The sequence below is a fragment of the Cuculus canorus genome, chromosome 17 (assembly GCF_017976375.1).
Source record: "Cuculus canorus isolate bCucCan1 chromosome 17, bCucCan1.pri, whole genome shotgun sequence".
Lineage (NCBI taxonomy): Eukaryota > Metazoa > Chordata > Aves > Cuculiformes > Cuculidae > Cuculus > Cuculus canorus.
Genome location: NC_071417.1, coordinates 6,865,173 through 6,878,570, shown reverse-complemented (window position 1 = coordinate 6,878,570; position 13,398 = coordinate 6,865,173). Strand labels below are relative to the sequence as shown.

Here is a 13,398-nt window from a genome sequence, read left to right as displayed (position 1 = left end):
AGAAGGTGTGAAATTTAAGTGCTACATTCACACAGTATCTTCAGTTCTGTTAAGTTCGACCCTTGCGATCAGTTGCAGAGTTTAAACACCAGCAGTTTTTAACAGTAACACCACAGGTCTCCTGTGGCTGAATGGATTCATGCAAGACCCCATCATTTTCATAACAAAGGTGAAGAGAGCGTAATCAGCTCTAATACTACTGCAACCCAATTAGCCCCTAATTAACCCTCACTTCTAGAACTACAGTGACCAGCAGTAAGTCAGGGTGCATACAGGATGGTAAAACACAACAGTTGGTTTAAACACTACCTTGGCAATGGCATCTTGGAGCCGATTGGCATCATTGCGAGTATGGGCCAGCTCTTCTTGCAGACTGCTGGCCATCGTCTCTGCTTTTTCCTTATCCAGCCTGACACTTTCCAGTAAATCCTGTATATCCGATTTATCTCCGGAGTTGTGGATCGAGTACAACTCAGCCACTTTCTGCTTTTCGTGCTCCAACTGAGCTTTCAGCCTGTTCATCTCAATCTGGTCACTGGCCACCGTGGCTTTGTACTCCTCTAAGGTAGACGCTATCGCTGCTTTGCTTTTCTGCTCTGACTCAATAATCCGTTCCATGTGGTGGTTTCGTTCTTTTAATGCCCCTATCATTTCTTGGGCCTCCTTGTTGTCTTGTTCTGCCATTTTCAAAGTGTTGCTCAAGTGCTGCTGAACTCCTAACAGCTGCTCTCGCTCAAACCGCGCGTTCTCTGCAAGGTCCATGTAACGCTGCTCTAACTCCATGTAGCGACCACTTTTCATATCTTCATCAATTACATAGGAGATATGGTGTTCATCCAAAAGAGACCGAAAATACTCGATCTGACGGCTGAAGTGCTCTAATTTGTCACTTTGCTGGCACAAAGACTCCATAAGGATTACTTTCTCCTCTCCAAGTCTTTCATTCTCACTGTTTAACTCTTGTGTTATTTGTTGCAAATCCGCAAGCTCTTGAAGCGTGGCTTGGAGCTCTTCAGCTGTACTGTGTTGATTCTCTTCCATTTGATGTATCCGTTCTGTTAGACAAGCGACAGACACTTCACTTGCATTGCCACTGCTTCCCTTTCTAGATCTTTCTATGCTTGGTACACCTTCAGACTCTGAAGATGATGGAGCATCTAAAGCATCATCACTTGATGTCAGTGGCTGATATACTTCACTGCACTCACTGTCTAAATTATCCATGGAATTACTGTGTTGGTTGTCCATTAAAGTGTTTTCATCCTGACTTAACAAGTCTTCCATTGACCCAGGAGCAGAACCTTCCACTGAAGATGTCAGAGTGCCACCACCATCACTATGGTTGCCAGCTGTAATCTCTGGACTCAAAGACTGATAGCCAAAGAGCTTTTCGGAGTTGTCCAGCCTTTGCTCCAAAGAAAAGCCTAATGCATTTAGTCTGTCTTTTAACATTCGATTCTCATTCTTCAGCTGGTTGAGCTCTTCTCGGATGGCAGTGTTTTGTTCCTGTAACTGTAGCAACGTCGACTCTACATCAGTTGGCTGATGGACAACAATGGCCTCTTTTTCTTCAGATTTTTCTTCACCTTCAACCTGTTCTTCGTTCAGTCCCAGCTGAGCACGCATATCCCTTAGTTCATTCCGCAAATGCAAGATTTCCACATCTTTAGTTTTCGCTAGTGTCAAAAGATCATTCACCTTTGCTTCCAATGCAGCTTTGTCACTGATTTGATTGTCCGATTTGGATTTGCTCATTCGAATATCCGATTCTGGATTGGTGCGACTACGCGAGCGCTTTGTCAGTACCGTATCATTGGTCCCCTGGCCAGTCAAAGGGAGCTTTTTGCTCTGGCTTAAACGAGAACGATCGCGAATTCTTTCTCTGGAAGAGCTTGACTCCTTATTTCCAGATGAAGTGCTACGCTTCGTTGAGGAGCTTGTACCTGGATGTTTGTAAAAGCGAGGAACACTCATTTAAAACACAGTAGCTGTAACAGCAGACTGCGCTTTGTATCAGCAATACAGTGGTTGATTTTTTGGAATCATATTGGTGAATACATTTCATAAAATACATTTAGAGTAAATACTTCAACAACCTTAATCATGCACCAGCACAGTTACATTTTAATTGATACCTGCTTTACCAACTGCTATGCTTTATCAGTATTTTGAAAATTAGTTAGAGCCTAAAGTTTAATTATAACACTTGCAAGCATCTTTTTCTGTCTTCAACAGCTTCCAATAAGTTGTAAAAAAACTGCAGCAGTGCTATTCCTACAACCTCATATTCGTCTCTCTCGCAGATTTGAATATGAGTTTTTAAGTGAGGAATTGCTCACTATGATTCCCCAAAATGAAAGTTAAGGTTTTTTTGTACTTTCATCTCATTTCATAATGATGAAGACGGATTATTACTGCTTTATTTCTAGATGCTTTATAACTTTGCAAGCATTATTAAATCAAAAATATACCAGTAGAGGGCAAGGAATCTTTCCATTCATATTGACAACAAATTCTACCATTTCACTTTTCTGAACAGTTTCTGAAAGCTCTTACTGTATTTCTGTAAAGCAATACAGAATGCCAAAATATTGATTGCCATAAGTGAACATCCTAAAGACGTAATGCTTGCGGCACAGGTTTTGTTTTTATTTTTAGAAAAAAAAAATTATTTTAGACGATTATATGATTCTCTAGATTAATTGTATTATCTGGTTTTATACAGCAGTTATATAATCAGTACTGACAAAATTAAAAGGTCCAGAACAGCAACTGAAAACAGGAAAAGAGCACAGGAGGTGTTTTATTTGACCATGACCATACTGACCACTTCATCAGGCAGTCTGGCTCCTCAACACATCGTAGGAAAACAAAGAGCCCTCACAATCATCTTTAGGCAGCAATACCTCGATTTACCTGCAATTGTTTTAGGTTTATTTTCTAGACTGTTCATGGTCGCCCCTGAAGCTGAAGACGCTGTTCCTACACAAGTGCTCTTCTTTGCCTTGACGCCGTTGGTCATTGTCACTCCAGCACCACCAGCCATCCCCGCCAAGAGGTCATCATTGCTCTTGGTCTGAAAGAAAGCAAGGAAGCAGCTTTAAGACAGCTAGCTGAGAAGTCTGCACAGCCAACACTGCTTGTGTTACAGATTCCATCAGTGTAAGAAGTACGTGCTTGATGAGTCATGCCTCCACACAAAAGTGCTGCGAAGTACGATCGCACCACACCAGGCAGAACTGGGAAGCTGGAATTGAACTTCAATTCTGTGTGTACAATTGACCACAGAAACTGAGTCCTCTCCTGCCCAGCCACAGCAATGGATGTTTCAATAGCAAGGAGGAAAAAAATATTGTAACCCAACACAGTGTAGCACTTCTCAACTTTGACTGACACTTTGTTTAAGCACAACAATGAAGACAATTCTTACCTACTTCTACGAACTGTCTCTAATGTCCTTCAAGAGAATATCATCAAGTGTTTTCCGGTGGATAAACAAAATATGCTTTCTAGCTCAAAATAGTAAGCCACAAATCACTAGAGACTAGGATAGCACTGGGAGCGCAGGGAAAAGCCACCCTTACCAAAGATCTTTGCCTTGTTCTCATGCTCTGTGACAGGCATTCTCAAGGACAGGATATTTGTTTGATGGACTTTGTCTGATCTTGTATAATCACTCCTGAAACTACTGTTAGCCACGAAAGCTGCTAGAATGTGACAAGCAAGCACCAATCTCAAGAACTAGATTCCCAAATACAGAATACATCTTCCAGAGTAAAGCAAACTCTGGAAATACTAAGTTCTTAAGGACTGATTGGCAGGCTTCACAATTCTTTAAAATGTAATTTTTCAAATTTCAAACAATCAAAATATGCAAAACATTCTTCCTGTTAAAAGTGCAAGAAAAACCAAAAGAAAACAGCTGTGTTAGCACCATCCCTTGAGTAATGGTATTATTCAGCTGGGTGACACCTCTGAAGTCTCAACCAGTATCCCACTGGAAGGCAGTGCTCAGGACTGATCCAGCTGCTTTATATCACAACTGTCAGAGCCTGCAGGTCCGTAACTTCTAGCTTCCATACACGTTCATGTTAAAAACCACATGCCAGCATTACGGTTCTGTACTTTAAGAACGAAGCTACACTTAATTGAACAAAAAGTTGCGCCTCACTCCACTCTATACACTTTTTGCAAGTGTGAATTTCAGGACAGGTAGAAACACTGAACACAATGTTGTGGGAAGGGCATGGATGGGATTTGTGCCATGGACAAAGAGCAGCTGGAAAACAAAAGGAAGCTCAGGATGAGAATATATTTGTATTTGTTCTGCATGCGGTTGTTAAGAGATAATTTACAGATAGAAACAGGTATTTGTAAGGGTAAAACCTCTTGGACAGGAATGTTTTTATTGAATCTTGCAGGAAATGGCATAGCCTTCTAAAAAGGTTTACAAAAGGCTAGAAGAAGCATATTACTCTGAGGCTCTAGCTTGATGTGCATCTAAACCGGCTTTTCTACTGTGGCAAAGCCGCTGTGGTTCTATCCTGCCCTTCTCCCTGCGCTTATACACTGTGCTGGGTACACAGAAGCCTTTTCAGAACGCTCCTTCCTCCTGGGAGCCAGAGCAGTCCCTTGATCTGCGATGCCACAGAGCTGCATAAAACAGCAGAAGCAATGTCAGTGCCAACACTGGAAAACACAAATGGTGGAAGGCTACAAAAATGACAAAGTTCACACTACTTGTTGGAGGGAGAGCTGAGCACAAACTGCTCCATGTGACAGTGGAACCAGATTCCTTATCCAACCTGAACTGATGGTGTTGGCATGGGGGACAGAGGGAGGAAATGACCTTGTGCTATGGTTATCGCCTAACCCAAGGTGTTATAAGAAATGCAGAGAGCGGTGATTCCCTATTTTGTTACTAAATCTGCCCACCAGTTAGCAAATGGCAACAGCTCAAACGGACATTAGATTTCGGCATTTCTACCCTGTTGAAAGCGGGGGGCAATCGGATTGAGCTTTTATATACTTGCAGTACAAGCACACGTTATCAAGAGAAACAGGCCAAGATGTGACTCATCTCCAAATAACTAAGATACCTGCTTTATGACCTGAGTCACCTCCAGTCCTTGCTGAACGAAGGAACTGGAGACAGTCATCCTTCTGCCTTACCCAGAGACAATTTCCAGGGCAGGCTGGAAGGCGCTGCTCCCTCTGCAGCATTAGTGAGCAGCTTCTCACATCTGTAATGCTAAATTCTCAGCAAAGAAAGCCGTTCAGCAAAGCTTTGGAAAATATACAAACAGCAGCTCGCTTTTCTTAAGGCTCTATAATGGCAACCATTCCTGACTTAAAAAAAATCAAAGTATTTTTGTAGCGCATATTTTTAATGGAAGCAGAATCAGTGTCATGTGCTTATTAAACAGTTTTTCCCTCAAGGAAGAACAGTTTCTCCCATTTACTGAAAGCAGTGCAACCCTACTTAGCATTAAAACCCCTATATTAACATACAAAAAACTAGAAAACATCATAATTAGAAATGCTCATCCAGACCTATTGTGATTTTATATACAAAAAAACTTTATAATTATACACTTCATATTCTGTTTCCCCCTACATCTTTCTTTCAGTTATATGAAACTTCAATGATCACCCCTACAATTAATTTTGTTTTCGTTTCCCAACATACATATCCTATTTACTGCGCTTTATTCAAATCCCATATATAAAAATAAAATTATTCTTGCCTGAGATTTTCTTTGATGCTTGCTGTTGCTGCATTTGAGTGCATCAAACACCAAACTTCACAGCAATCTGTAATTAACTTGCTGCATTTTGCAAACAGAACACTGAAGTCTAGACACATGAGTACCGAAAACACATTCTAATTATTAATATTCAAATGTTGGTGTCCAAGTCCTGCCTTTTCAGAGACCTTGGATTTTGCAATTCATTTGCATAATGTACACTGCCGTCTAATTACAGTTGTGAGCGTTAGCATGATCCCAAGTTCATTAGCTAAAGAAGCAGAAAAAATAATGATCTTAAAAATAACAATATGGTGTTACTTTGCAGAGTATTTTTTGACTGATTAAACCCCAGAAGTGCCTGGCAGTTACCCTTCAGCTGTAATAATGTGTGTGCAGTAGGGACACACTAAACATTTACAAATGTCCTGGGCAAAGCAGGAGCCAAAACCCTATAAAGAAGTAACCGACAAAAAGGCAGTGAGAGGCAGACATACCGGCCAACCTTTGGAGAGCGCTCAACTGGACAGCAGGGTGGGCCTCACAGTTCCTTCCTGCTCTCATTGTCCACACACTTCAAAAACTCAACAAAAAAGGACGAACGTATGGAACAATGTGCAGTGAAAGTGGCCCACCCAAAGCTGAACACTGGCCTGTGGTTATGTTGTGAAGAGAAGAAAAAAACCATGCTATAATTAGAAAGTAATTTTTGCTTGTCAGTCACTAATCACGCTGAGTTTAGACTGCTATAGTGCTGCCGCTGTGTGTCTCTAGCCCTTCATAGAGGCTTTTAATTCTATATCCTACTCCACATTTTCTGTGTCTATATGTGTCCTTACATCAAAATATTAAAGTTAAGAAAACTACAAGATATGTTGAGGGGCAGAAGAAAGGCAGAGCACCAGGAGAAAATCCAACTGAAACCTGGCTTGCAAGTTCATCAGCAACAGAACTAACTACTCTCCCTCAAAAGAAAACCAAGAAGAAAAGAGAGAAAGGGAACACATCTTTTGAGTTCAGTTATCCTGCTCAGCTACTACACAGAGATCCCAACCTCTACCATATTTCTAATCCCAGGTCTTTATTTGCTGGTGATTTGAGTGGCCCATCCAGCTCCCGGTGGGTGCCAGCGGCTCAGGTCCAGTCACAGCCACCAGCCCTTCCCTTGCTCTGTTCATGTGCTGCAGGGCAGTAGCAGCAGCGCTGCAGCTCTGCCCACAGGGCTGTGGGAAGGCCAAAGGACCTGGCTCTGGCCATGGTTCCATGTCAGGAGAGGGAGACAGACCAGGCAGGCTCACACCATACATTCCACCCAGATGCATTTACTCTCAGGTGAGAGCTCCACACCCCAGTCGGTATTCTTTTTCTTGGTTGTCAAAAACCACGCACTCCTAAATCTGCTGCCTGGTTTGCTAATATAAGAGAAAACCTCTACCTTTGAACTTGTTCTAGGAGCAAGAATCAACTTGTGAGAATTCAGCTGATGCAGTACTCACACACAGCAGAGGACAGAACAGCTAGGAGAACACAGCTGCCCTGACCTGACACAGATTACCAATACCAGAAGTTTCTCATGTTTGATACCTCATTCGTTCTTTTTTCAGACCCATAAATGGCTGTTATCAAACCCCATTAGTTCCTGACACACTTTCCAAGCATAACGCATGACACTATCAGTAACAATCATCAGGACACAACTTCCAATCTGCTCTCATTGCAGAACGGCCAAGCTCTGCAGAGCGAACTACTTTCCACATCACTCACTGCAACAGGAAAAATACAGCGTGAACACGACGCAAGATCCTACTACTTCCCTGGCAAGCACCGTGTACCTATCCAAATCCCCTTCAGTCACCCACAGAACAAGCCTCTAGTCTGAGCTGCATTAAAGAAAAGCCTTAAAATTTTACTCTTTTTAAAGCTTTATTGTAAAAAATAAAAATAATCCAAACATTTTGTTGGTTATTACCTTCAAAAGAGATGCTGATGTCCCAGTTTTGGAGAGTTTTGATACTGCAGCCACCGAGGAGCCGTTTTCTGGTTTGGCTTTTTCAGTTGTTTGAGTTTTATTTACTCCAGGCACTTTGGGCACTGAGCCAACACTCCTGCTTGCTTTCTTCATTCTGGGCTGTCTGTTTATGATGCATTTACAAACAAATCTACAAGCAGAAAGAAAGACATTTTAAACATGAAGTACAAAATGATCAGCAATGTGTTTTTTTTATAATGCTTTATTTAGGACCAGAAGTCCAGAACAGCAGCAGACCACAAATCAGAGCCAAACAGAATGTGTGAGACTGACTAGTGGGTTCTGCTTGTTTTTTTTTTTTTTTTTAAAAGGCATTTTTACCAAGAACTCAGCGCTTCCTGCAGCTCCTCTCCAAACTGTAAGTATTTTTTCAGTTCTCTTTCCACAAATGGCACTGAACCAAGGATGTCTTATACGTGACCCATATTGCCAAGTTCACTCGTTAGCTAGCAAGAGAAAGGCTTCTTAGGGCAGAAACGTTCTTTATTTCTGACTGTGGGAAGGAAAATACTGTGGGATCATTCAGGCAACAGCCTGCCTACCAACAACACTGGAGCTGAGAGGAGATTACCAGAGCCTGGTAACCAAAGTGCTGAGAGAGGAGCAGCAGCTGCAGGAAAAAAAGTGGTTTATAAAAACGAAAAGACATTGGAAAATTCAGATTTCCTGAAACCATTTATTCTTAAAAGTCATATTAATAATGGGATTTTACCAAATTCAGTATCAGTCATATAATTATGAGGATTAGCTTCACGAAGAAGCCAGAAGTAATCCACCACATTCCACAGTCAGGACACTTCAGGGCCTTTGCCTTGACCCCAGGTTTTCGCAAACAGCAAATGACTGTCAATACTGTCATTCTAATTGGGAACAATCAAACAAAACCCCAGAAAACACACCTAGATTCCCTTGAAGCAGGAGCCCAGTCAGCAGACCTGAACATGGCAGGTACCATAAGAACTGCCAATTCTGGAAGACAGCCAGACAGGGCAGTCTCGCCAACTGCCATAACCTGAACCACAGACTGCCAGCAGGACCTGTCACATCCAGACCTTCCGTCTTCGACAAGAGTGGGACAGCTGGCAGCTGTTGCCTTCATGCCCCTGAGTTAGAAGCCAGGGGATGGAAGATAAAGGGGAGGAAACTTTCACTCCCTTTTCAGTCTCACAGATTCTGGGTGGAAGTAAAGGATAAGGTTTATCTGAGCCAAATACCCTGTGGCTTGCTTAAAAACATGGAACACATCCAGTTGTGAAGCACTGCAAAGGCACAAAGCACAGACTGACAATTGAGTGCACAAGACCTGCTACACAAACCTGCAATGATCAGGAGTCCAAAATCATTGCAGCTAAAGCAATGAAGACTGCACATTAAGACACACTCCTTCCTCCCCACCAGCACCTCATTTCATGTGAAGTCAGTAAAATCCCAGGAGTTTTGCATCCTCAGACCCTTAAGTGCTGTTAACAGCAGCAACAGGAAGTTCCATTTTAAGACATTGAAAATATTTGTTTATAGCTTCCAGATTCCCTTTAGCTCTGAGCACTGGCATGAACAGACATAGAAAACTTTGTTTGCTGTTGCAGTTTCATCATCAGAATGTCAAAAATGCACCGGTCCTGCCATATGGCTACTCACACTCAGAACGCCTTCGCACAAGATTAAATAACTGGGAGATAATTCGATATGAGACACTCCTAAGAAAACTGAAACCCAAACCAGAAAAGCCCCATGAAGGCAATGTTTGCTACACACACATCATTTTAAGTGGTGCAGCTGCCTACGAGATTCCAGAAGCAGATGCTAATATTTACAGGTAGGACCAAGTTGCCACACTGACATTTCTTGCCTTTTTCATGTTTATGGGTTGAATACTTACTTGTGCGTTTGATTTTATTCAATTTAAAACTAAAACTGGGAAGAACAAAGAGGACACAGTTGTTTAGTAGAACTGGCATCGTTACTATTAAATGATGCTGTGATGTTCTACAGACTACATAAGAAAAGTCGCCCACAGCATGCTGGAGAAACAACCACATCAATTTCTAGGCCATGGCTTGTTGTGAAGCTGACTGCGTTTAAAAAATCACCTCAAAGAAAAAAACAACCTCATGCAACAACCCACTAAATCATACTCATAGCTTTTCGCCAGCTCATAGAGCTAGAAAACCAGTACCATAATGGAGGTTCGGCACTGGTAACAACACAACTGTCACACACTGGGCAGAGGTCGACAGTCTGCCTGGCAATCCCAATGAAGCCGCAGCACTAGGTGGCCCGCAGCCAGCAGCAGCCATCGGCAACACATCTGAGCAGTCTACGGAGGATCCCTCTGTCAAACACATCTCATAACATGCCATTTACGTGCTGCAGAGTGATCAATACATTGGGGATCTGTTTATTACAGCCAGTACTGTTGGAACATATCCCATTGGGGACAATCGCAAACAGAAACACAGGCTAACATTAGCTTCCACAGTGCAAACCATTCATAATCCTATGGATACATCACAGAGGTCACTGGTGACAAAAGACAGTGAAGTCAAGAGTTTTTAATCCAAAACGGACTTGTAAAACACTACATGTTTTAGAAGCCTTCCTGACAACATGCAACGGTGCTTGCTTCAAGAATAGCAACTGCATCCAAGGAATATGAATGAAACTAAAGTAACCAAGTAAAATCCTCATGTTTCAGCACAGAATTACTTTAAAATATTCATAAATTTGACACTGAAAAACACTATTTGTGATTTAATGACCTCAAAGGTAGAAGCTTCAAAGATATTTTGAGGATAGGGAGGGTTAGGGACCACTGTTCTGGTTTTCTGTCAGACAAATGAAGGTCTAGTAGTTACTTTCTTACTGAAGGATGATTGTGTAATTAAGAGTTTAAAAATTGAGAAAACGATGCAGTGAGTCCAACTTAACTTCAAATAAGGACAAAGCATTAATCAGCATTACAGGTTCTAAAAGCAGCTGCTCGCTCAGGCTCCTAAGCAGAATTTATGACCTTCTGGTGCCTATTTCTTCCCTCCCGCCTTCTCCAGGAAGAAAAAAGAGGATGGGGTTTCAGGACTGAAACCAGAAGACATCGATATTGCTGAATAGTAAGTGGAACAAGCCTTAGGTCACCCAGTTTCTCAAAAGGCAGACATCACAGATAAAGACTACTTTTATGCTTCTAAAGAACACCACAGTCCTTAGGAAGACATGGTATTAGGAACCAAAAATAAATTTGTTCTGCCCAAGGCTAAATTTTAAAAGTAAGAAATAAAATGCTCGCTAGCCAAATGAAGCTTTCTGAGGATCAACACACAGCACTAAATTCAAATCAGAGCCACAACATTATTTCACTCTTGTTTCAAAAAGCAAATACTGCATCTAAAACTGCAGTTTATGCTTTGCCCAAGGGAGAAAGAAGGAATGACTGAAGTCTTCCTTTCTTCTTATACACAATTCCTCCCTCCTCAGAAAAAAGAAGAAAACAACAACAATGAAAAAAGAGTGCGGAAGAAGCTAAATGCTAAAAAGCTGCAGAGGAATTGTGAGTCGGAACTCCGTGAGACAGCCAAGAGAGACTTTTGGAGGTCCCTCGTATCACACGACTAAATAGAACACTCACCTGTCAACAGACACAAGACGTGACTGGAGAACACTTGATTAATGCAGCACTACAGTATCAATTATAGAATTATTCAGGATGGAAAAAAGCCCAAACAAGCCCAAAATATCAGATAGCAAGACTGCATTCCTGAATCCCAGTGTAACTATTTGCTCTAACCTGTATCCTTTCCCAGCCGTCTCCCTTTCCACAGCACACATAGTACAGGGAACAAAAGGGAATCTCGCTCAGGAGCGTGCTCGCCTTGCTCTGGTGGAGGGATGTGGAACCTGTCCTGCGCTTTATACCAACTGCAAACACAACTCCATAAATAATAATTCAAAAGGGTTTTGCCCAATCGTGCGGCTCTGCTCCAAACTGTAAACTGATATGAGACATCCACCCAGCTAACCCAACTGCTTCCAGCGTCACTCTGCTGTGTGCTCTGGAACCCTGAAAACTGAAAGGGGCGGCAGTGTGTATGATTTCTTACTGTGTTTATTTCAGTCTCATCCATTATTTAACACGCGTACTTATGCTAGTAATGCTGTCACAAAAGCAAGGCTCAATTACAAGAGTAGTAAAAACAGTTTATTGTGTCTTGTGTAAGGTAGGAGAGGTTTAAGCAGCAAAGAAGGTACTGGCCTTCTGCCTTTGGTTGAAAATACAACGCATCAAGAGGCATTAAGCAGTTTTATCCATTAAAAAATTGTGAATCATTAAGAAAATTATAAATAATCTTAGAATTTTTAAGATTTTAAAAAACAGAAACAACTGACCCCTCAAATCTGAGGATACTGAACAATTTTGAAAGGTCAAATACCCCAAATACAGAGGCAAACCAGAAACATTCACATCTAAGAGAAATATTCAGTACGCTTTCACTCTCTTTTTGTAAAAGTTCTTTGGTTTTGATATATTTAGGCTGACAATTTTTGCCCAAATAATTAGGGAATGACATTTTTAGGTCATTTACATAGTCCCAAAAGGCAGGACCACGAAGAAAAGACTATGAACTACAGCCTCTTCCAGCCTCTGCAAAACACAGGTTCAGAACCTTCCCGTGTCTGTGTGTGCAACACAGCACAACCACCAAGGATGAAATGTCTGGCCTGGGAAACAAGCTGTGTATGGAGAGACAGAGCTCCCTAATGCCCACAGCTCCAACTGTCAGTCTGCAAACCACACAAGCACTCCAAAATGATGGCTCTTGCTCAACAATTCCAAAAACATAATCCAGTAACTACTGGATTCCAGAAGCCCAGAGCAAGCAGCATTTTTGTTTTATTGCTTGAGATCAAGACATCAGTTTTAGTGACTTGAAAGTCTGCTGACACTGGAGAGTTATTTTAGATAAAAAGGGTAACAGGAAACTGCACAGAATAACAGAAGACCCTGATGAAACTAACTAATTAAGCATTGAATAACATAAATTTAGTAAACACAAAGCGATCTCTCTCTTGGGGAAAAACAACCTCAGCTTCATACAGAATTGTACTCTCAACTCATCAATATTGCCCAGCAAGATTTCAGTGCTTTGATTCACCTCTTCATTAAGCGCTCAGTACAGTGCCTGGAACAAGGCAACAAAAGGAAAGCAATCCCAAGAATTATTAAAGAAAGGAATAGAGAACAAACCATAAAGCACCCATTTCGCAAATTTTTTTGCCCATCTACCCACACTTTCATTGGTATGTGCAGTTCTGGACTCTCAGCCTCAACAAAAGCATTGCTTATAGACCTGGAAAAGGTTCAGCAAGGGCCAAAAATTAGATTAAAGGCAAAGAATAGCTCCCATAAGACATCAGACGGGGAGTACGACAAAAGCCTATCAACTCTTGAATGGCATTGAGGAGACAGGCTGGGACAGGCTGTTAATCATCTCTTCCAGTGCTAAAACCAAGGACGAGCACAGGAAGTTAGAGCTAGTCTCAAAATAAAAATAAGCCATGCTTTTAATGCAGAGTGAAAGTATACTGTGGATGCACTAAGTGCGAATGGAAGGGGAGACTGGGCATGCA

At 41.7% G+C, this 13,398-nt stretch overlaps 1 protein-coding gene across 2 annotated transcripts in view; it reads right to left on the bottom strand.

The window, feature by feature from the left end:
- Positions 1 to 13,398, bottom strand: part of SPECC1L (sperm antigen with calponin homology and coiled-coil domains 1 like) — a 55,924-nt gene that overhangs the window by 34,282 nt on the left and 8,244 nt on the right. For both annotated transcript variants that reach the window (XM_054082276.1, XM_054082277.1), the window contains exons 2-4: positions 7,717 to 7,906; positions 2,917 to 3,076; positions 310 to 1,943 (exon numbers count right to left, since the gene is read on the bottom strand). In XM_054082276.1, the coding sequence (XP_053938251.1) occupies positions 310 to 1,943; positions 2,917 to 3,076; positions 7,717 to 7,869 (1,947 nt within the window). In that variant the 5' untranslated portion in view covers positions 7,870 to 7,906. The remainder of the gene's footprint in view (positions 1 to 309; positions 1,944 to 2,916; positions 3,077 to 7,716; positions 7,907 to 13,398) is intronic.